Consider the following 23622-nt stretch of genomic DNA (forward strand, 5'->3'; position numbering starts at 1 on the left):
ATGAATTTTGGTAAGCACAATAACCCTTCAGTTCTAACTTTAACTTTGGCCAAGTTCCCTGACTTCTGACCAGAGATTTAAGGTAATTGGTTTTTCCTGTTGCGTAATTTCTACATCTATGGGGACAGAGCCAGGAGTGCAGTTTCCAGGCTCTCGGCCTCACGTGGAAAGGTGCTGGCTCAGGTAGTAAATGGCCATCAACCGTGATTGGATGGCCATCAGCTATGGCTAGTTGCCCGTCAGCTGTAACCAGTGAGCCATTGGCCACTAATATAACTGCTGTGGCTATGCTAGCAGCAAATGGGGGGCTAGCAAGAAGATGGTGGCTGAGCCTGCAAGAGCGGATTGCAGTTAGCACGGCAGGTTGTGAATAGTGTGGCTCCTGCTTCCTGTGTCTCCAACCCAGCCGCCAGCGAGAATATAGTGGTATGATTTCCCTATCTATGGCTCCGTGGGTGTTCCTTTTTGGCCTCACCGTGTCCTGCATTCTTATGTGGGGAGCGGGACCAGAGACCCCGCAGGCCGTCCCACGTGACACATGGCGCAGCGAGCAGGGTCTCCCGCACGACAAATGGCGCAGTGAGCAGGGTATGGTGCCGGCCAAAGCTCTCCAAAAGGCAGTAGAGCAGTTTGTGTGAATGAACACTCAGTATCAGGAAGACCAGGAGGAGCAGCTGCTGGAGAGCTCGATCCCCATGGAGAGGTGGAAAGACGTGGACAGTTCCCCAACCAGCAGAGGCCAGAGAAAGCGAAGGCTGTTGCAGCCCTGTGGGCTGGGACGTACTTGCTGATGCAACCCGGATGCGGGACTTGTCCCAGGAGGAAACACTTGCTGAGTCTTCCATGGGAGATGAAGGTGAGGTCTAGGTCGTCCCTCACCCCCAGGACAGCCCTGGCGAATGACTATGGACTAGGGGGAATTGCCTTCCATCCCTAATTTAATGGACCACTTGACTGTTTAGGAACATACCACCATGTAGTGGAACTGGCGGATGTTTGCTTTTGTGTCTTGACCGGCAGCCATCGAGAATATGTAAGCACCTTGACTGTGAGCCACTGTTGTTCCAGCACAGTGCCCTGAGAGGCCCTGGCTGTGACCAGGAAGTGTGGCTGTGCCCACAGAGAGTGGCAGTGCCCTGAGAGCCCTGGCTGAGTCCAGGAAGTATGGCTGTGCCCAGAGAGTGGCAGTGTCCTGAGAGCCCTGGCTGATTCCAGGAAGTGTGGCTGTGCCCAGAGAGAGTGGCAGTGCCAAGAGCCCTGGCTGAGTCCAGGAAGTCTGGCTGTGCCCAGAAGGACTGTTGGTGGCCTGAGAAACTGGCTGTGTCCGGGGAGACTGGTGGTACCCTAAAAAGCCCAGTAAGTCTAGCTGTGCCCAGAAGCACTGGTGGTGCCCTGAGAAACCCTGGCTGTGCCCAGAGAGCCTGGCTGTGTCCAGGATATTGCATTCACCTCCAGGCTCCTCGCACAGGGCCCCTCGCGGAAGACGCTTGTCGTGTACATTGTGAGGCGAGACCCTGTAGGGGTGGAGTGTGGGGACAGAGCCAGGAGTGCAGTTTCCAGGCTCTTGGCCTCACGTGGAAAGGTGCTGGCTCAGGTAGTAAATGGCCATCAACTATGATTGGATGGCCATCAGCTGTGGCTAGTTGGCCGTCAGCTGTAACCAGTGAGCCATTGGCTACTAATGTAACTGCCGTGGCTACGCTAGCAGAAAATGGGGGCTAGCAAGAAGATGGTGGCTGAGCCTGCAAGTGCAGGTTGCAGTTACCAGGGCGGATTGCAGCTAGCAAGTGAGGTTGTTTGGCAGAGACAAGTGGACGGTGGGTTGTGGATTGTGTTGCTACTGGTTCCTGTGTCAACCCAGCCGCCAGCAAGATTATAGTGGTATGACTCCCCTACCTATGGCTCCGTGGGTGTTCCTTTTTGGCCCCACCATGTTCTGCGTTATGTGGGGAGCGGGACTAGAGACCCTGCAGGCCGTCCCGTGTGACACATGGCGCAGCAAGCAGGGTCTCCCGCACAACATCTGTAATGTTGGATAGATTATCAATTTTTTTTATTGACAACTACCCAATATTGTCAAGGATAGAAAGAAACAGGCACTGTCCTTCACAGCAGATGAGGGTTTGTTTGGCAATACTAAACAAACTGGAGGGCCCTTTGGTAATACTAAAATCTTTCTGACCTCTAAGAGGACTTTTTCTCTTTCCTATCCAAATGAATGTTTCTGCCAGATACAGGGATTCTCAAATTCTGGTTGGCATTAGAAGCACCTGGGGAGCTTGGTAAAAATATAAAGGCTCACACCCTATTTATCTTCAACGAGCCTGAGCCTCAATGGTGATTGTTTCACGGACCAAAGTTTGAAAAGCACTGCCCTAGATTTTTACCCAGCCAACCTCTCCTTCTGCTTGACCTTGACTTAGATGTCACTGCCTTGACAAGTGGTCTCTAAACACCAACCCATCTATTGTCTCGCTGAGGCACCATCCTCAACAATCCCACAAGACCACCTATAAACTACTCAGTCCCATCTTTCTCCATTGCAAGAAGGCAAAACCCCCAAGAGAACAGGAGGTGTGTCTACCTTTTTACTATATCCCCAGTACGAATGATTGACTCAATGAACAAGCTGCAAAAATATACCCACCCATTGTGAACCTACTAGAAATTCACTATTAGGAATTCATCCTAAAGAAATAATTAAGCATGTATTCAAATATCTAGCCATAAAGCAGAGCTAGGTTTATGATGACAAGAAATTGGAATCAAATGTTTATCAATAAAGGGGTCAAACTAAAATAATGTTTTCAATAAAAGTGATGTATTCAGCAAACTGCAAGTGGAAATTTTTAAAATAATAAATGGAGCAAGAACCTGGATGGCATGCAGGGCGTCATGTGGGGTCTCTGGTCCCGCTCCCCACATAAAAACGCAGGATATGGTGAGGCCAGAAAGGAACACCCACAGAGCCATAGGTAGGGGAGTCATACCAATATAGTCTCGCTGGCGGCTGGGTTGGAGACACAGGAAACAGGAGCCACATGATCTGCAACCTGCCGTCCGCTTCTCTCTGCCAACCAACCTCACTTGCTAACTGCAATCCGCAGCTTGCTAGCTCAGCCACCATCTTCTTGCCAGCCTCCATTCTCTGCTAGCGTAGCCACGGCAGTTGTATTAGTGGCCAATGGCTCACTGGTTACAGCTGACGGCCAACTAGCCACAGCTGATGGCCATCCAATCACAGTTGATGGCCATTTACTTACTATCTGAACCAGCCCTTTCCATGTGAGGCCAAGAGCCTGGAAACTGCACTCCTGGCTGTCCCCACACTAGAGATTTTAGAGTCTCAAGCTAACTGCAATAAATGAAACAAATGAATCCTGATTTGAAGAATCTTTTTCAAAACACATTTGAGACAATCAGGACAACTTGAATACTGACTATGTATAGTTGTATAGTTTAAAGAAATGTGATTATTATAATTGGGCTTTTTTTTTTTTTTTTGAGTCCTTCTTTTAGAGATCCATACTGAATGATTTGTTGATGTCTGGGATTTGCTTAAAAAAACAAATCCAGGGAAGAGGAAAATGAGTGGGAGTACAGATAAAATAATGATAGCCATTAGCTAATAGCTATTGAAGTTACTCTCTCTACTTTTGTATGTTTGAAATTTTCCATAATATTTAAGTTCTCCCCAAAGTGATGTATAATAGAATAGTTAAGAACTTAGAAATCCATTACCCATTTATTGACAGAAGCAGCTAACAAATAGTATGGTCTCACTGTATATAAATATACACACACCCAAAGGTCTATAAGGGTATATACTAGGGAAGTTAACAGTTTCCTCCTCAGTAGTATCCAACAGAACTTCCTACAATGATGGGTATGTTCTATAATCTGCCCTGTTCAAAACTGAACTGTTAATTTTGTGTATTTTAATTTCAATAGTCACATGTGGCTGGCTAATGGATACCACATTGGACAGCACGGGCAGATGATGGAATTATGGGTGGTTATCTTCTTTTTCACTTATTATTATTTAAACTTTTTTTTTTTTTTACAATGAAAAGGCATTGTTTTGCAATAAGGAAAAAGTGGCTTTGTTTTCATTTAAAACATTTACAGACTATCGGTGTGGGTTCTCTTCAAGAATTTTCTGAAAATGAAATAAGTGGAATAAAGCAAATTATACCGAAAAGTTTTATATATCTGCTTTCACTTAACTTTTAAAGGAAAGACCAAAATCAAGGCAAGTCACTTCCAAGTCTATTCTTTCAACTGTATTCCTTCAATCTCAATTCATACAAAAAGACATTTTTATCTGTTTACTGAAAGGATGGAGGGTGACTGCATTGCCTACATTAGAACTTTTAACATTTTTGTCAATCATAATGGAAAGAAAATAGAGCTAGGGCTCAAAAGAGCCTTTGTGGTTTTTAGCTAATGAATTGGGAGCAATAGGAACAGGCAGAAGAAAATATTTAAAAGATCAAGATAGATTTCTTTATTGATGCAATCGGCAAATAGGAGTAATCTGGATCAATATGATGGGGTTGGAAAGGAATATAGGACCTTAAACATGACAGCTGTTAACAGGTATGTGTGCAGTTGTAGTTTACAATAAAGCGGAAGTCTAAGCATAAAAGAAACATGCCAGAGGTGAAATTTTTATTGACTTATCATAATTTTTCAGCATACAAAGTAATCAAGTGTAATATTTACAATTCTTACATAATGTACATTTTAGAATAACTATAAAGATAATGTACTTTGTTCCATTTACAATGACAAACTACAGTAAAACTACATTCATGAATTAGATACAAATCCTCTACATACTAATAAAAAGTAAATGAAGTGTTGGTTATACATTCTTTAAAATATACCTTTTCACAGGTAGGAAAAAATATTACATGTAATAAGTCTTATGACTGGAATGATCTAAAAATACCACAAAGCACAAGTAAACACATGTAGAAAAGTAGATCATCATGTCTAAAAGTTAACCTTTAGCCTTTGTGTAAAATAAATGATGCCAAAAATCTTTATAATGCAGCAAGCTTTCCCTGTTTAAAATTAACACCCAAAAGGCGGGGAGGTATGTTGAGGAAAATAACAAAATCTAGGACCTAAGATAGGGAAAAGACCAATACAGAGAAGTTTGTTTAATTAAATCTTGCTTCCCTCCCCTACCATTATCTGATTTTAAGTAGATAAATTTATGTAAACAGAAAAGGATGTCCCCTAACCATATTTATAGATGTCAGGATTCAACCAAACTGAATCCAAGCCCCTTCTAGTTATCTTTCATTTGGAAACATCAAGAAATTGGTAAGTACAGGCATACTTCGGGGATTTTGTGTTCATTTCCAGGCCCCTGCAATAAAGCGTGTATCACAATAAAGCTAACTGTAATCTTTTTAGTGGTGGAAGGTCTTGCCTTCAATTTGTAAAAACACAACATCTGTGAAGCATGCCTGGCTATGGTAAATTAAAATTACCTTTGAAATGTTTTGCTTTCATTAATGTGCAAAATTAATGTTGCAAAAATGTAAATTTTCTTACAATTTAATGTCTTCAAATCCTCATCTATTTCTTTAAGGGAATTTTATATCCAGGTTCCCCAGAATATCTGGAGCCTTTGTTATCAAAACACAAGGAAAGCTGGCAGTCATTATCAGATTTTGCTGCTTTACAACGTTTCCAAATCATTTCATGGTACAAGTAAAGTGCTTCTGACTAGAAGTCAGACAGGGGTTCTGGTGTCACCTGTGCCACCAACCAGCAAACCAGTGACCCCCTAGGGAAAACAAGAGGAGCAGCCCAGGATCAAAGAAGAGACAATGCTGGCACAGTTAGAGGAAGACCTCACAAGTCCTGCTGTGAAATCAGGTGAGATAATGTCAGCGTAGGCTGTGAACAGCAGAACAGTATACAAAGAGTTATTACAGTTTTGCTTTGTTTCATCCCACTCCTTTTATTTGTGAGGAACTCGGAATCCAAAAAGAGTAGTAACTACTAGTCAGAGCTCTTTCACTATATCATGCAGTTCTGAAGTCATTCTGGACAATTCTATAAAAACATCATTTTTCCAGCTCATGTCCATGGTCAAAAGTGCTGTCAAACAGAAAAGTTAGTTTGACAACCTAAGAGTGATATGGGAATGTCTTATTATGAATGGGTAGTAAACTTAGTCTTAAATATAATTTGGTTTATTGTAACCATACTTGACATGTGTAAAATTGTATTTTTTAAATACTCCTTAACACATCACAAACTGAAGTTGTCCAGACGGCAAAGGTATAATTTCTTTTTTTCAAAATGCACTCAAGAAGAACCAAAGTACATATTCCAAATTATATCCTATACATGTTTTGGAAAGTAAACACCAGATTTCATTAAAATTTACAGTGAACACCAGTATAAATTAGACAAACACTGTAATGTAGTGAATCCCTGGAAATTCCTGAATTTCTAAGGACTGTACCAAAGGTAATTTTTAAAACCTTAGAAATCTTAAACATGTAAGTGTTATAATGAAAAACTGCAAATAACTACTCAATTAAGCAATAGTTCTAACATGAAACTGCATCTAATGAACACATAGTGCAAGTAATATTCTTATTTTGATATTAATCTAACTTTTAAATTAATGAGCTAATGATAATGAGTAACAGAATAATGGTAAGGAATCAGAAACTACCATCAGCAGATCAATTAGGGAAAGAACACAAAGGGCAATCACATCGACTTATGAAGCCCAAGAGTATGAGTAACATTGTTTATACTATAATTTCTCATAATGCATTGACTAATTCACAGCATAACTCAGATTTGTTACATACTATAGAAAAGCTATTAGCTAATATAGCTCAATTTACCTTGGTAAGATCCAATCTACTTTGTAACTACTTGTAATATAGTCTTGCTGTTTACTGCATCATTTCTGCCAAATTTAATACAAATTGAGTCTTGGCATACTCAAGAGACCAAGCCACAGAAATCTATTTTTGTACTGCCAGGCTCCCTGTATTGTTAAAGATTCCACTTTCTCTGAAGTTGTTCAGAACCATGATCATCTTTAGTGCATTTCAATATACCTCTAACCACTAAATTAGACACTAATTACTGCCACATTAACAACTCATGACTCAAGCCAGAGGAGGTAAGAGTGTCATAAAGAATTGCCTTCACAACCAGGGATCCCAGAGGTTTTCTGAAGCACCAATGGCTGGATCCAAAAGGAAAACTGCCTAGGCTTCTTCAGTTCCAAGTTAGGAGCTTTAGGAGTGAAGTCCTAGGATTAAAACAGAAATAGGCACTACCGAAAAAAAGTGAGGCTCTCTTTTCTTTCCTCTTTCTTTCTGTTTTGTTTTCAACATATTTCCTTATCCTTGCGATTTTGAAAACTTAATTTCAACTGCACTCTAAATAAAAATGTTGTAAGTCAGACTTTTGCCAAGCCAGATGATCTGTAACTTAAGAGAAACAGGAAAGATTTAATGTTCCTGTTGTTGTTTTAATTACAATACAAGGTTTTGGATTAGCATTTCCTTAGAAATAATTCATAGTTTTTATCCTTATCTAATATGCAGTTATCAGTAAGCATTATATGCATGCAATTTGGCCAAATATGGAACCTTTTCTGTGGTGTGAACTTATTTCAGTATAATTCCTGTTTACACAGATTCCATTTTGATGGTCAATTAGCTTATAAAACTCTAGTTATTGGGAGGGGGAAATGTTAGAAAATGTATTATCTACCCAAAGATGGAATCAGACTAATTTGCAGCATACATACGATAAATTAATATAGCCATAATATTTTGGAATTCAAGGGTCTGTGATTCATATAACCAAATACTAAAGCTCTATAGATGCTATAATTTAAAAGAATGTACACTGTATACAGTAAGTACACAGGATAGATATTGGAAAAATTAAAAACCAATTAATTGCTATATATTGTAGTAAAAACTAAGAAAAACATGAGGTTTTTTCCCTCCTTTTACAGACTTTTCTTTCACTAGGAGCAATAGCAAAAATGTATCTTGAGAGGGACAAATTTTCAATATAAAAATGCTCTCTACCTTACTTTAAAAATCAACTTTTCTTTTGAAATTTGATGAAAGCATAATTTTGTAACATTGACGTGACCTTTGAAACAGTTTTATTACGTCAATAAATTTGTCAAGGTTTTAGGAAGTCAACTCAACAATGAAGAACTACAACCTCTATAACTGAGATTCTTCTGGTGATTTGAAAGAAAATTGTTAAGGGCTTCTTTTTGCTTCATAAAATGGAATAAATCTGAAGGACTGAGTTATGTCTACCTGCGCAACCATTTATATGTATGTTAAAGATGCTAAAGTACTAATAACCAGATATCTAAGGACTACAACAGCATTTATGAGCAAATGGGGGAAACTATTTTCTAGTTCTAATAACTGAATTTGTATTGTGTGTATGATAACTAAGCTACAAAAAAACAAAACAAAACACTAATTTCTAAACCACTAAAACTCATCAGGGAAACTAAAGAAAAGATATAGTCTGGAGGCAGGCAGGACAGTCGGCTCCCACTCGATGCAGACATGGTTGACTGAATGATCCTGGGCAAGTTGCACAGAAAAAGTTAATAATCAATGCTACCACCCACTGGCAAAAAAAGAGATTTCTTCTAAACTCTTAGCCTATTGTAATCTAAAGACGGCTTCAGTCCAGATTCAACTTTTTTTCTATAAAAATAGCCCTTTAAACAGGCCTTTTCACTTTTTTTAATAAAAGAGGTCCTGAAGTAGCAGGTTCTTCTTCCAACTACTAAAAATATCAATGAATGGGTACCTTTTCTCCAAACCACTCAATCAGTATCTCCTAAAATTAAATAAGCAGAATTAAATCAGCAAAAATGTGTGAGTTTTCAGATCTACACATTAGGGGGTCACCAGCTTTAATATTTTTCCCTTCTTAAAAAAATTCAGAATTTCTGTGAATCTTGCTGGAAACGATTCAGTTTCTCTGGATTATTGGATGCCATTTGGGAAAAATCACGAAAAATATCCTGATAAGTTTCATCACCTGCATGAAAGTAAAATAATGACACTTAAAATTTATACAATGAAAGTATTAATAAACGACATTCATTTTTATGATGAGTAACTATTTTATAATTCATTATATTAAAATTGTGTTCAGATGACCATTTTTGCAAGAAAAAAGATAAACTAAATATAAATGCTGGAAAAGTATATAGTGAAAGAAAAAAAAACAAACTATACCTGAAAAAAGCACCTCAGATGCAGCCACAGAGGAAAGTTCAGAGTTAGAAAAAAGCAAAGATGCAAGTGTTTTAAAGCAATGTAAAGAAATACATTTATTAACACACAAGAAATAAGTCATTCTAAGTGAGGTATAGTAAACAAGGCATTCTTTAAATAAATATTTCCCTTGATCAAGACCAAAAGGAAAGACCAAAAATACTAAGTATTTCTGATGGATGCAAGTTATTAACAAGACAAACTGATAATCGGGTGGGGGAAAAGCCTATTTTAATATGACCTTTTAATTAAAAGGCAGTTTAATTTAAACAGCATGTGAAAAAGAAATTCTTTACTCAAACATTAATGCTTAACTAAAACTAATGCACCTAATCCACTGCTTACTAATAAGCTTATGAAATGACAAAGCCTAGAAAATGACGATAAAATCATAATTTCACATTTAGTCAGAACTTTTTTTGTATACTGTGGATCATATGAGCAAGAATGCTATGACAAAAGGGGAATATACCAAAGACATCTGTTAAATTAGGATAACAGACATATGTATATACACACAAATATGCTTGTAGAGAAGTAGATTATAGATACTGGCTGATACTATAGCGGATTGAATACTATTATTTCTTGCCATGAGAAACTAAATTATACACACATACAGATTATTCCTCAAACGATTTGTATAAAGAAAAATCTTATTTTCAAGATGAACCACCCATTATGAATGCTTCCTATTAAATGTTAGCTTTATACAGAAGCTTAGCATAGTTGTTTTCAAGATTTAGACTGTCAAACACTGTTTTACATAACTATTGTTGCAGCATGGTTTTATAATTATTTCCCATCATATACCTTGCATCCATCTTATGACAAACTCATTTGCTACAGTTAATAGTGCAGTAAGTTTTGTCAGCTTTTGAAAAGCGAGATTTTTGAGGCAATAGATGTCATACCAAAAGCTACAGAATTAGAAAAAAGTTTGGGGAACGGAATAAAGATCTAGTAAAAAGGTCTAAGAGCATAACTCAAGAGTTTCATTAAAAATTTTTAGTACTTTTAATATTTAGCCACTTTTAATATTTATCTATGTAAAAAGCAAGTTATTAAAATCTCTATGTAATTTTCATTTAACCCTGGACATTTTCTTATGACCTGAATCAATCAATCTACTTTAAAAAGAAAAAATACAGTAAGGAGAGAATTTTAATAGGCTAAGAGTAACATCTAACTCATATTATTGTTACTAAAATAATAAAAATAAAGGTTGATATGCTGGAACAACTGGTAAGACAATCCAATAATACCCATGATTTCTTAAAAGTTTACTCCCACATTAAAAGACAAACTACAATCTAGTCCCCTTTTTAGCCATTCTAAAAGATATAAAATAAACTGAGAAGAGACCAACATTAAATATCAATTAAGAAACCATACAAAATATTTTTAAATTTTTCTTATTCTTAGATGTTGAATTAAAATATTTAAAATATTTATTGTAAACATTATAAATATTTTTAAAATACTATTTAAACTGGAGAGTCTGGAATTTTACTTTCCAAGAAAGTATAAAGTGCAGATTATAATACAAAAATACCACACTGATTTTATCATTCGACACCAGAAGTAACTTAAAAGGCACACATTTATACATTCAAGAAGACACAGGAAGAAGGATCTAGCAAACACTAATGTCAAATAGTTTACAGATAGCACCAGATGACCATTCTTAAGTATAACAACAGTACAATGGCAATATATGGCTTCTACTATTAGCAATGCATATTTTGTATAACAAGCTGTGGGATTGTTTTGTGTGTGTGTGGATTTCCAGTTTTTGTTTTTAAATTATCTAGTACCTATTACACAAGTACATTTTAGTAGAACCATTGTACCATGCAAAACAAATTATAAGTTCTTTTATTCACTGAATTAAAAGCTTCCGTGAAGGAAAGTGTTGGTGCTACAACTAATTGGTTTCACTTACTGAATACATTTTTAAAGAGTCAATACAGTAAGGAAGTCTCACCTTCACACACACACACACACACACACACACACATGCACACAACTTTTTGTTAACAATCAGTTTCTAACAAAACATTAATTAATGGACTACCAATATAATACCCTTTCTTAGGCCTCAAAATGTGTGGTCAAAAAGCAAACATTACCATAACAATAGTGACTAAGATATTTAATACAGTTAACACAAATTGAACTTCAATGTGATTCTTTAAAATTTAAATATAATTTTAATCATTTAAAATTTTTCCCATGGCAAATATAACTTGTCTACACTAGCATACATAAACAATAACCTAGGATATGTTGCCCTGGGAAGTTCATAGATAGACATTTAACAGTTTATTATAAGTGGTAAACACCTAATCACCCAATATTTGTAATGCCAAGTTATAGCCTTTAAATTACTTTATAAATTATATTTCTCTTCAGAAAATTAACTTTTCTATGTGCCCGGACAGTTCTGAGTTTTTAAAATGTGGATTTGTGTTTTCACCAATATTCTAAAATAGTTTTTCATTTAGGGTATTCAGAATAGCCATTGCAACAGCAGTTATAATGATCCAAGATTTTGCCAATTTTGCTCTTGAAACAGCAGCATGAGAGACCCCACCCCCAGGTGATCCTGCCCCTTCTGGGTTGATTACAGCGCCAGCGACATACTGATATAACCAGTAGTGGGTTCACTAAAGCAATGATTTTCAACTGGCTGAGAAACTGCCAACAGTCAAGAGGAATCCTACAGTCAGAGACTGTGGGAACCACCAAACTAGTTTCCAACAATTGAGAGCAGGGCATGATATCTCACCCCTTCAACCCAACCCTCCTCCTAAGAGTTGTAGGAACTGATAAAGAGGGATACATTTGCAAAAAATAGGGAGTCAAGGTCAGGGTTATAGATAGAAAATTCAGAAGTGGGGGTTCCTAGAAATGGGTGCATGATTCCCAAAGATTGTATCTCAGTCTTTTAAATGGTATGGTTCTTCATTATGAAAAGATTGAAAATACCCAGAATTCTAAGGTTTTCTTTCTTAGGCTAGGCAACAACAACAACAACAACAAAATAATCAATCAAAATCTATGAGAAAAATTTACAGTGATAAGTGAAGGGAAAGAAAGGGCCTGCTGCCTAAGCAAACATATCTGCTCTCCAAAGACTCATAAAGGAAAAGAAACGTAGCCAGAGAGCAATTGCTGTACCATTTCACCACGTCACCTGTATAAGTAAAATTCTTCTGTTTTAAATATGAGACCCTCTAAATGAATAAAAAATCTAGGTATTATCAAGATGGTCCTCAAATAGATCAAAATCTCCTTTTATTCTGCTCATACATCATTTCCAGAATTCTGATCTATGTTTTTAAACTCTAAAATGAAATTCGAGAGTGACAGGGAAGCTTGTTTTTTAAAATGAGGCTTTTTTTCAAATTTTCATTCAAACAAATTGCAAAAATCTATTTTTCTATGGGTAACTGTAAAGTATATACTCATAAACTTATACATAGAACGACAGTGAAAGATACGTTTGAATGCTCCTAAATGGTGGCAGAAGCCCAAGCATTTGGATGGAACCAGAAGTTGCAAGAACAAAAAGGCCCTGTCCTTTCAAGCCTCCCAGCTCCAGAGAAAAATTGACCACTGACCTTCTAGACTAATCAGTTGGGTGTAACTTCATCAGCAAACACCTTAAGGAAAGAGCAGCTGACCAAACATTGATGTTTAAATTTACAGGGGAAAAAAACTGTTTAACTTAAACTTCTTGAAGTTCACACTGATCTCACAAATATCAGGTCATAGCCTTTGAATAATTTTTATTTTAAAGTGCTTAAACACAAAGGCCTCAAAAATGGCCTAGTAATACTATCACTTAAGTATATCTGTTACAAAATTATAACTTATTTAAAATCTAACACTCAAGTTTAAAACAAATGGGTGAAATTCAGAGTTAATGCTGAGACTTCACCCTTAATCAGCTCTCTTACATCTTGGTATATCAGGAGTCAGTAGTATTGTTTGATCCATAGGATTAAAGTGGGACACCCTAGATTAGAAGTATCTAGATGAAGTTCCTCTGTTCTCAAAGTTCGTATTTGTCCCCTATTAGACCAAAAATAAGGAGTAAATACAGTCCTTTGAGAAAAGAATAACCCCATTATTAATTATATATTAATCTGGTTAAACTTAAAATGGCCGAAGCTAGCACAAAGTACAGAAATTTCAAAACATATTTAAACAGGAATAGAGATTACAAACCACTTTAAAAATAATATATTAATATTAATTGATAAAAAACAAATATACTGAACAATCTCAATTATTTTAGTCATTAATTCTTTTTTACTTATATGTATATGAATTTAAAACAGATAAATTAGTAATTCATATACTCAAATTCATGAAACTGGATATCTAATTACTCGGTATGTTCATTAAAGAGAAGAATCTGATTAACATTTCTTCCTTTTTTTAAAGGTGAAAATTATTCAAAATGAGACTTGAGCTGATCCTGAGTTAGAGTTCTCTAATATGAATACATCTACTTTGCCATCAGGTTCATGAACTACTATTCGAAATACTTCCATTTATCCAACAGATATTGCACAACTGCTTGGGGCAAAGCTGTAAGATAAAATGAGAACTTTTCCCTACAACTTTTAAACTAACCCCACTCCCATCATGGACTTCTTACCCAACTGATAAATTTGGTTTTTCAACCTTCAACTCATGTTTAGGTCAGAGTATAGAACTCTTAATTCCTTTTCTAGATATTTTCCATACTGACTTTTTATATGCCAAACACATGGTGATTTGTTTTTTCCCTGAACACAATTTATAGAAATTCCCTGAATAACAAAAAAACATCATTTGTTATATTCACTTGATAGCTAAAGAGAATTTCAAACGCAAATAACTATTGTGCTGCTTGCTGTTAAGTGTATAAAGATACGTTATCATTCCATTCACTTCACTGGAATGTAAGTGGAAGACATCTGTACAGCAGATAAAGCAGTCAGCAGCCAGAGTTAAATACACCAAGTAAATGTGTACTGGAATAGGATCATGGATATTTAAAGGCCCAGGAGTTAGCCACCCCCAAGAATTCAGTTAGTACATACGTAACAACTCACAGTTTACAATGATAAAAACTGTACAGTATTAAGTTAGTGTGCTAAAGACTATGAGTCTTCCAACTGTAAACTAATAAACTCCTGAATGCATTTCTTATACTGCATCTCAGTATGGTTATTAGTAGAATATTGACCTGGCTGTCCATAAAGTCCTTCCGATTCCCGCATCTCTTCATTCATTCTTGCTAAACGTAACCTAAAATTAAATAAAAGGATTATTATAGATGAAGTTATACAATATATTCATAAACTAATGAATTATATAAGCAGGCAGAATGTGTACTGATGTAATTTATTTTTCTTTTACCAATATTTGCCATTAAAATAAGCAGGCTTTCGGTTTATCAGACCCAGCAATCTGAGACACAAAAATAACTGTTATTTTACTTTATACAATTCTCATGAGAGAAGACAATAAAAGATTTCTAACAAGTGCATTTCAGCTCTGTTTACACAGGATCCTTGCAGCACCTTTAACAGCTTGCTTCTGCCAGACTCCAGAGAATTGCTGACTTCTACAGCAACCTATCAAACGTTAAAGATGAACGTTTGAAATTATTGCTTTCAAACAACAGTATGAAAAGTATGGAAGCAATAGCCTGTCATAAATTCATTTTGGTTCACCCTGAGGTGAGTTAGTTCCAGACATATAAATCGCATGTGTTAGCGCTAAATACTGGGAATATATTTTGATATACAAATGTTATCATAATGACCATAGGTGACCAAGATTTTTCCCAAGGTTGTCCATCATATTGGTTATACATTCTTTTGGGGGTTACTCAGCCTGGCAGCAGGAACACATGTAGCAATGGATTAAGAAGACAAGAATTTCCTCCCATTTTCTTACTAACTTGAAGCAACATTCTGAGACAGGCAAATGCTGCCGTTGGTGCCCCTCTCCTACTTTGTATTACTCGCCTGTCCTTCAGGCTACCAAACACTCCCTGCCTCCCCAGAGCTCTAGCAGCCTCTTCTAACATGCTCTCCCTGGCAACTACAGCTTCTGACATGGGCTTTTCCTATATTCAAAGTACAACAAATTCCTTCCATCTCCATTTTCAACCACTGTGTGTGAATAATAATGGCACCTTAATTATCCCTTTAGTATCTGGACTTTTCAGAGATGATGCCTAGTTTCAAAAAATTAAGTGAAACTGAAGTTCTCACACGAAGTAGTATGAGAACATTTAGATAATTTGAGAACAAATATCTTTGAGCAAGAGGGGCCATTACTATGAGAATTGCCTGGGAACCCTACCAAACCAAGTTTCATTTCTCTGTACTATTGCTATCTTTTCTGTAATAATTTATCTTTCTCTAATTATAAATCTATTATAAATCTATAGTAATTATAAATCTATAGTAATTTAATAGTTCCAAATTTTCCTACAATCGCCTCCACAGTAACAATAACCCCTCCAGTGAGGAAAGGAAGTTGAGTACAGAGAAAGCATGTTTTTCTTTTTTAATTTGGCAAGAGTCAGGGAGGGGTGAAATGGCAAGTCAAGAATTCTCAGTGGGAACTCAGGAGTTCAAGGCAGTCATGGGAGTTTCTCTTTGTAAGAGACTGATTCAGTAGTGTGAATAGAACTATCTCTACTCAGATAACAGGGGATCAGCAATATTCAGGCCATCACTGAGCCCAGAACACAATGAAAAAAGTGACTTCATACAGCATATGCTTGAGATGTCCTACATAATAATGACTGTAGATGAAATCACATTTCTAAATTCCAAGTTAATAAATAACTTTAAGATGAAAAGCAAATTAAGACCTCAAAATTCTTCCTTTAACAAGTCTTATTAAATTGTATTCAAACATTCAAAAACAAGAATTTTTATCTTAAAATACGAATATACGTGTGAATAATTCTTTAAAAACTAAGTAGAAACAGATCCCTAAGTATCACTGACCCAAAGCAATGAAACTACAAAAGTTACTAATATCTGCAGGCGTTCTCCTTACTTATAATCCTCTAATTCTCAACATTGTAGAATGATTGCCTGTTACTACACCAATCGAACCCACACCCCCGTACTGAACTGAGAGTTAAAAAATCCATTTCAGAGAAATCACTGGTTTTCTGTTCCTACTGGTCACGCAGTATAACAGACGTGGCTAAGAACATGGGTTTTTGAGTGAGAATTCTTGGTTTCAAATCCCAGCTCCACCACTTACTAGTTTCTCAAATTACCTGTGGCTTGGCTTCCTTATAAAATTAGGCTAATATAATAATACCTTCCTCATAGAGTTGTGAGAACCAAGTAAGTTCATGTATGTAAAGTGCTTAATATATTTAATGTATGTAGAGAAGTACATGGCATATAGTAAACAACCAGCCAAGTTTAAAATTCACACCTACACAGGTAACTCCAACGTTAAAATCCTGTACAAGTAATATACTGTATGGGAAATAATCCAGTAAAAAAAAAAAAAAACACTTACAAGGTCACTATATCAGCATTGGCTGCTTCCACAGCTATACTCAAAGGGTCTTTCCCTTCTTCATCAGTGGCATGTTGATTGGCACCTCGTTTTAGGAATAAACATACCTGCCTGTTTAAGCAAACAGCATTTTTGGGATATTGCCAATAAGAAATTAGTATTTACCTTAAAAAATAAAAAGCACTATCTAAATTAAAGGAATAAGATTTTCATCAGGAAATTCTTATTCATTCTACAAATATTTATTGAACACTGACTTTAATAATAAAAATTTACCACAATCAGCATTTTACATACCTCAAAATATTTTCATATTTAACCTGGTGCTATATAGCAGAGTGGAATGTAAAAGGTGTGATAAAAAACTACAGTGAATGTTTAAATTTAAAAAAAAATATTACAATAAAAGATACATTGCCCCTCAGAATACTCCCCCTCACTTCAAACACATTTATCCCATCTTTCTTGCCACTTTCTGAAGCAGTTCTGGAAGTCCTCTTTCATGATTGTCTTTAGTTGCGCTGTTGTGGCTGCTTCGATGTACTGAATCGATTCAAAACATTTTTCTTTCATGGTCATTTTAACTTTGGGGTAGAGCCAAAAGTGGCACGGTGCCAGATCTGGTGAATAAAGTGGATGAGGATACACCAGAATGTTTTTGATAGAAATTGCCGTACCAGAAGCGATGTGCGATACAGAGATTTGCCATGATGGAAAGATACCTCACAAAAGAGGACTTCCAGGACTGCTTCAGAAAGTGGCAAGAATGATAGAATAAGTGTGTTCAAAGCAAGGAGGAGTATTTTTTTTTTTTTTTAATATGAGAATTTATTTATTTATTTATTTATTTAACAGGACTTTATTGGGGAACAGTGTGTACTTCCAGGACTTTTTTCCAAGTCAAGTTGTCCCTTCAATCTTAGTTGTGGAGGGTGCCGTTCAGCTTCAAGTTGTTGTCCTTTCAGTCTTAGTTGTGGAGGGCGCAGCTCAGCTCCAGGTCCAGTTGCCATTGCTAGTTGCAGGGGATGCAGCCCACCATCCCTTGTGGGAGTCGAACCAGCAACCTTGTGGTTGAGAGGAAGCAATCCAATCAACTGAGCCATCAGGGAGCTCAGCAGCAGCTCAGCTCAAGGTGCCGTGTTCAATCTTAGTTGCAGGGGGCGCTGCCCACCATCCCTTGTGGGACTCGAGGAATTGAACTGGCAACCTTGTGGTTGAGAGCCCACTGGTCCATGTGGGAATCGAACCGGTAGCCTTAGGAGTTAGGAGCATGGAGCTCTAACTGCCTGAGCCACTGGGCCGGCCCCAAGGAGGAGTATTTTGAGGAGTGATTAATGGCAATGTGTCTTTTACTGGAATAAATTTTTTATGAAAACATTCACCATATTTTTCAATCATACCTCATATACATTATGGTCCCTACCCTCAAAGAGCATCATAAAAAGATGTACAGCAACATCCATAAATTTAAATAAAACAAACATCACTCAAGGTCATTATCTAGAACAGAAGGAAGCCAAGGTAATGTTAACATCGTAATATAATGATAATACAATAGCATAGTGGGAAGTAATCCTCCCACTGCACTCCAAATATTGTAACTTAAAGAAATTGACAAAAATGGAAAACATACAAAAGAATGAGTACATGGAGTCTATGAAGTAAAATGGAGAATTTTGATTGTTTAAGAAGAAAATGCAAAGGATAAGTTAAATACCATCGTTTTTAAACACAGAAAAGTTTTCATGATGAAGTTATTGGACTGAATCTCTGCTTACAGAGGCAAAGAGAACAAACAAGCTGTGATAAAAATAGAAGATGGTATAAATAAACATAAAAAAGAACAGCTCCTTACTTGTCATGGTAAGAGGAAGTGGATATCCTGAAATGTTTTACTAAAGAACCATCACCTAACAACACAAGCTTTTCACATAAGGCCAACATTTTTACTTTATTTGTACCCTCTAATAGAAAGTATTTCCATGGCTTTCTTGTTCTGTGCATCTAAATATTGCTCCAGAAGCCACAATGTTAATAGCACAGTTTGACTTTAGCTACCCTGTGGGAAAACTAAAATGTCTAAAGTTATGAAACTCTCCCAAAATGTGTGTGTTATGTATATGCATAAATACTATACACACAAATTTGTCTGACAAAAATCGCCATGATTTCAGTAACAGTTTTAAAAACTGAAATTGCTCAATATAAATGACAAGTGGAGTTCAATATAAGCTTTGCAATTTTCTTATCTGAAAAGTAATAGCTTTTTTCTGAATGAGATTTTTTAAAATGTCAAATTCCATCATGGCTTTCATGATGTATATAAGTCATAGGAAAGTATCACTTTACAAACTCTACCTAACGGCCTTTACCTGAGAAAGTTCGGAATTTAGCAAAACACACTATTTTCATTACCAAAATTTTCTTCCATTAAGAAAAAAAATTGAACTCACACAATCAAAGTGATGCTCAGAAATCATTACTAGCTTCTTCTTCTATTTTCCAATCCATCTCTCAAAGCAAAACATTATTTCAAACTAATTTTTCAAGTAAAAACAACTTACATACAGAAACACTAGCGCTTACCCCGTGTGCCCTAAGACAGTGGCATGGTGCAGTGGCCCCCGCCCTTGTACGTCTCTTTGGTTCACATTAGCACCATTCTGTAGGAGAAACTCGCATGTCACCAAAGAGCCCTTAGAGGAAAGAAGATAACAATGTAAAAAAAAAAAAAACAATAACATACTTCTATTAAAAAGAGCATTTAACAGCCTTTGTATTTCATTCTACCCCCTCCCCCCAAAAAAATATCCTCCAGCAGAAACTGAGAAATGATAAATTGTATTTTCTTCCTCAGAAATACTTCTAATAGGGATTCAATTTGCAGTTTGTGATCTAGCAAAACACACTACTTTCAAAACCAGAATTTTTTTCCATTACGAAAAGAAAATTGAGCTTACACAAAGTGAGGCTCAGAAATCACTACTAGCTTCTTCTTCTATTTCCCAACCCACCTCTTAAAGCAAAAAATCATGCTAAAGCCATGATTCAAAGGAACTGATTTTTTTATGTTTTACTACCACTGAAAACCTCAATGTACAATTCATACCCCTAATACAGCCTGAATAAGTGGTGTTGCTTTGTTTTCCTCTGAATTAGCCCAGTTCACATCTGCACCATGAGCCAAAGCCTCAGCCATTTTAGGAAGATTTTTTTCGTATGATGCCCTATAAAGCTGGAGTCCTGGGTTAAGATGTTTAGATTCGAGTAACACAGAAGAATCTTGCCTTTCTCCCTCTGAAAAGCAAACACAAACACATCAATAAAAATGAGCTCTTGACAGGGAGGGAGAGAATGGGAAGTTGTTTCATAGGCACGGAGGTTTCGTTTTATACTATGAAGAGCTCTGTGGATGGATAGCAGTGATAGCAGTAATTGACAACTATGTGAATAGACTTAATGCCACTGAATTATCTACTTAAAAAGGTAAATTTTATGTTATGTGTATCTTACCACAATTTCTTTAAAAAAAATGAACTCTTAATTGCTATCACATGTGAAAGTTGTGACATGAGAAACCGCTAACCTAACAAAATGAGCTGATGGGAGATTTTCACAAATATGTTTTATTTTCAATAGACTGATCACTCCCCAGTCAACCTTCTCTTATAAAAACATCGATTGGTATACCAGGCATTTGTGGTCTTGCCAGTATCTAACAGGTAGGTTAATTACTCTGTACTTGATTAAAAGTAGGCACATTCCTATAAGCCTGGACTTAAGCACTCAGAAGAGGCAGTAAGAATCCCTAAAGACTTTTACTACTAGACTACACCTTACTTTATCCCTAGTATGGTCCAATACCATCACAATGTCCAGCACAAACAATTAAAATAATTTAAAGAATGCTCACTACCCTGACCTGAGTATTCTGCAAGACCAAAATCACTGAAACCAAGGAGGAGAAAATACAGGAGTAAAGCTCAGGTCAGAAGAAAAGCCTAATGGGGAGAGAGCTGCCGATCTCTTTCTCCTGATAAGAAATCACAGCCACAAAAAAAGATAAAGAATAACAAGACATACAGTTCATGTGGATTAAAAATTATCCTTAGCTATTGACAAGGCACTTTTAGCACACAGCATGAGGTTCAGAAGAATGTACAGCTAGGAGAGAACCTACAAATACGAAAAGAAATGGCTGCTTTTTCATTTAACTGTATTACTTCTCCCTTAGTTCCTTCCAAAAGACTAATAACTACTTCCTTTAGAAACTAATCAAGACTAGGCATTCACCACATGCATTTTCCAGCAAATAAGACCAATTAACATTGAATTTTACCATAACTCACCAGGCTCATATAAACTATTGGCTGACACCGTGGAGGGTAAAGATTCTCTTCCATCATCACAGCTCTGCTGAATGCCACTGTCATTACTTTTCACTGTTTTAAAGAAAAATCCACTATGATTAAAGTCCACGCCCTTAAGAAAACAATCTCCCACAAAGAGGTTTAAAAATGAGCTCTAATAAGTCAATGTGAACTCAGCCACCACCAGAACACATTTCATACAATTTTAATCCTTTCAAGCACTAAGCTTATCAAAATATGAATCAATCACGAAGCCTAAAAATACTTATTTTCAGAGTCGTAACACATCTCATTACCCCATAATATGTAAGGGGTAGTAAAGAACTTAATTTATTGTATGACTGTAAGTAATGTGTAATTCTGAGACAATGGGTAACATCTAGAGAAATGGCCACACTGCACAATGACCACTGGCACAGACTTGGAATGCTCCACAAGAGTAGTACTTACTACTACGCAGTTTTGAAGAAGTATCAAAGTAGGAGAAGAGTGAATCTAGCTCATCAGGACAGAACAGAGACTCCCGCCTGGCCTCGTCGCTATTTACAGCAACCACTGGGGACATGCAAGTTAGCAAAGCACAAAGCAGGCCGTAAGAAGGGAAAAGGGCAGGAAAAAACGTTATTGGGAAAAATTTAGGAGGAAAAAAATTGGAAGGATATTAGGTGGTTAATCAGATATTTAGAGCTTTTTGCCATGATAGATTTATAATCCCCATCTCCCCTTGCACTTTAAGCAGTTTTATCCCGTAGAATATACACATTACCTAGAAATGTAAATTATCAAGACACTACTTAAATTTAACTGTCTTAAAGACATAGAAATCCAATTTTTCCTTAGAATATGTAGAAGGAAACAAATTTTTAGCATTTTAAAAATCTGCAATGGCTACTAATTCAGAGATTAAGAAAGTGCATGACATCAGATTACAGAAATATTTATGTACACAAGTAAGCTGTAATACCTGAACTTTGGGAAGATGCTCTGACATGGTCACCTGGCCCAAGTTTAGAAATGCTCAGCCTCTTTTCTTCACAACTTTTGGAGACAATCTTTTTTTCCTGCTCAGGAGTTGATGATGATATAGAATATTTGTCCACAAATTTTCTCTCCACATATTTTGCTCTGATATATGCCTCTTTCTCCTGTCTGATATACATAAAAACGTCATGATGTTCTGCTTAATCTCTGAGCATGGCTAGTACTGAAAAGAAGCCATTATATATTGAATATTTCAAAGAAAAGTCAGTAAATGTAATACTAGTTAAAACTGAACTTGTGACATTTAGAACATGTTTTCCTTCCAAATATTTAATGAACTATGATTTCGTGTTCAAATAAAACACTAATAATAAACTTACTGAAAAATCACAAGTATTAATATGGCACTTTCTTATTCTCTTAATTTCTGTGTTCATTCATTTCTATACATAGTCCCTTTTGCTTTTTATAGACTGAAAAACATTACTAAGGAAACTATAAAAATTTATAGAAATTAATAGTTTCATTTTTACTCTAATAATGTCACACACTGCACTATCACTATCGATGGTCATAATTTTTCATAAGACAATTACTTTAAAAAATATATAGCATTCCTAACTTATGGGGAACAAAAGATGTCACATTTTAAACTTCTGATTATACAATCATAAAATGCCAAAACTGTTCTATCACTTTTTTTACTTATATCCTTTAAAAATGCTTAGGTCTTTGGCTAAAATAGGATATTTCAAGGTCTATCATAATTCAAATAGCAAATAAATAATCTGAATTAAGTGATATTGGTTTAGAGAGCAATAACTTTTAAAATAGTAGTGTACACATAAGGATTTAGTCAAATATAAAATCCTAACAGAATTATGGCAAATAAAATTTTTTTTTGGGTGCTAAAAATAACCATAAAGACTAAAAACATCAACAAGAACGAATTATGTACCTCAGGCGCTTAAGTCAATGAGCCTCCATATATAGAAATTGAAGTATAAGGTCAAACAGCGATTAAGTGCTCCCTGATACCCTGACACCTTTAATTCTTCAACATCATAATGCTATATATGAAGGACGCAATTACCAAATATTTCCTGAAATAAGTCACACAATGTAACATTATTCAATGTATGCAGTAGAAACTTGATCCTTTGACACATTAATGAACAGATTATCTCTTTTTAAAGGCTGGCCACTAACAGAATTTTGGTCTACTTTAACTGCTAAGAGCTCTTACAGTTAGAACCTTAACTTTTAAGATTCTCTCTTATCTGGACATTATAATTGATTATCTGATTAATAAAAGATAATTACCTAATTAACATACCCAAGAAAGAACCACATGTTAACAAGTAGTAATGATGTCTTCTAAACAGCCTGTC

At 36.1% G+C, this 23622-nt stretch overlaps 1 protein-coding gene across 5 annotated transcripts in view; it reads right to left on the bottom strand.

The window, feature by feature from the left end:
- Nucleotides 1-4654: 4654 nt before the first annotated feature.
- Nucleotides 4655-23622, bottom strand: part of ACAP2 (ArfGAP with coiled-coil, ankyrin repeat and PH domains 2) — a 132458-nt gene continuing 113490 nt past the window's right edge. For 2 of the 5 annotated variants that reach the window (XM_019723422.3, XM_019723407.3), the window contains 8 exons: nt 22215-22399; nt 21701-21805; nt 21230-21322; nt 19990-20177; nt 19467-19576; nt 16881-16991; nt 14566-14627; nt 8841-9081 (listed from right to left, as the gene is read on the bottom strand). In XM_019723422.3, coding sequence (XP_019578981.1) covers nt 8981-9081; nt 14566-14627; nt 16881-16991; nt 19467-19576; nt 19990-20177; nt 21230-21322; nt 21701-21805; nt 22215-22399 — 955 coding nt within the window. In that variant the 3' untranslated portion in view covers nt 8841-8980. Of the gene's footprint in view, nt 9082-14334; nt 14628-16880; nt 16992-19466; nt 19577-19989; nt 20178-21229; nt 21323-21700; nt 21806-22214; nt 22400-23622 lie in introns of those variants that run through there. The other 3 variants (XM_019723444.3, XM_019723436.3, XM_088794248.1) reach the window with 2 other exon arrangements.

This window comes from Rhinolophus sinicus, chromosome 17, assembly GCF_057876585.1.
Source record: "Rhinolophus sinicus isolate RSI-liver-muscle chromosome 17, RSI-T2T, whole genome shotgun sequence".
Taxonomy (NCBI): Eukaryota; Metazoa; Chordata; class Mammalia; order Chiroptera; family Rhinolophidae; genus Rhinolophus; species Rhinolophus sinicus.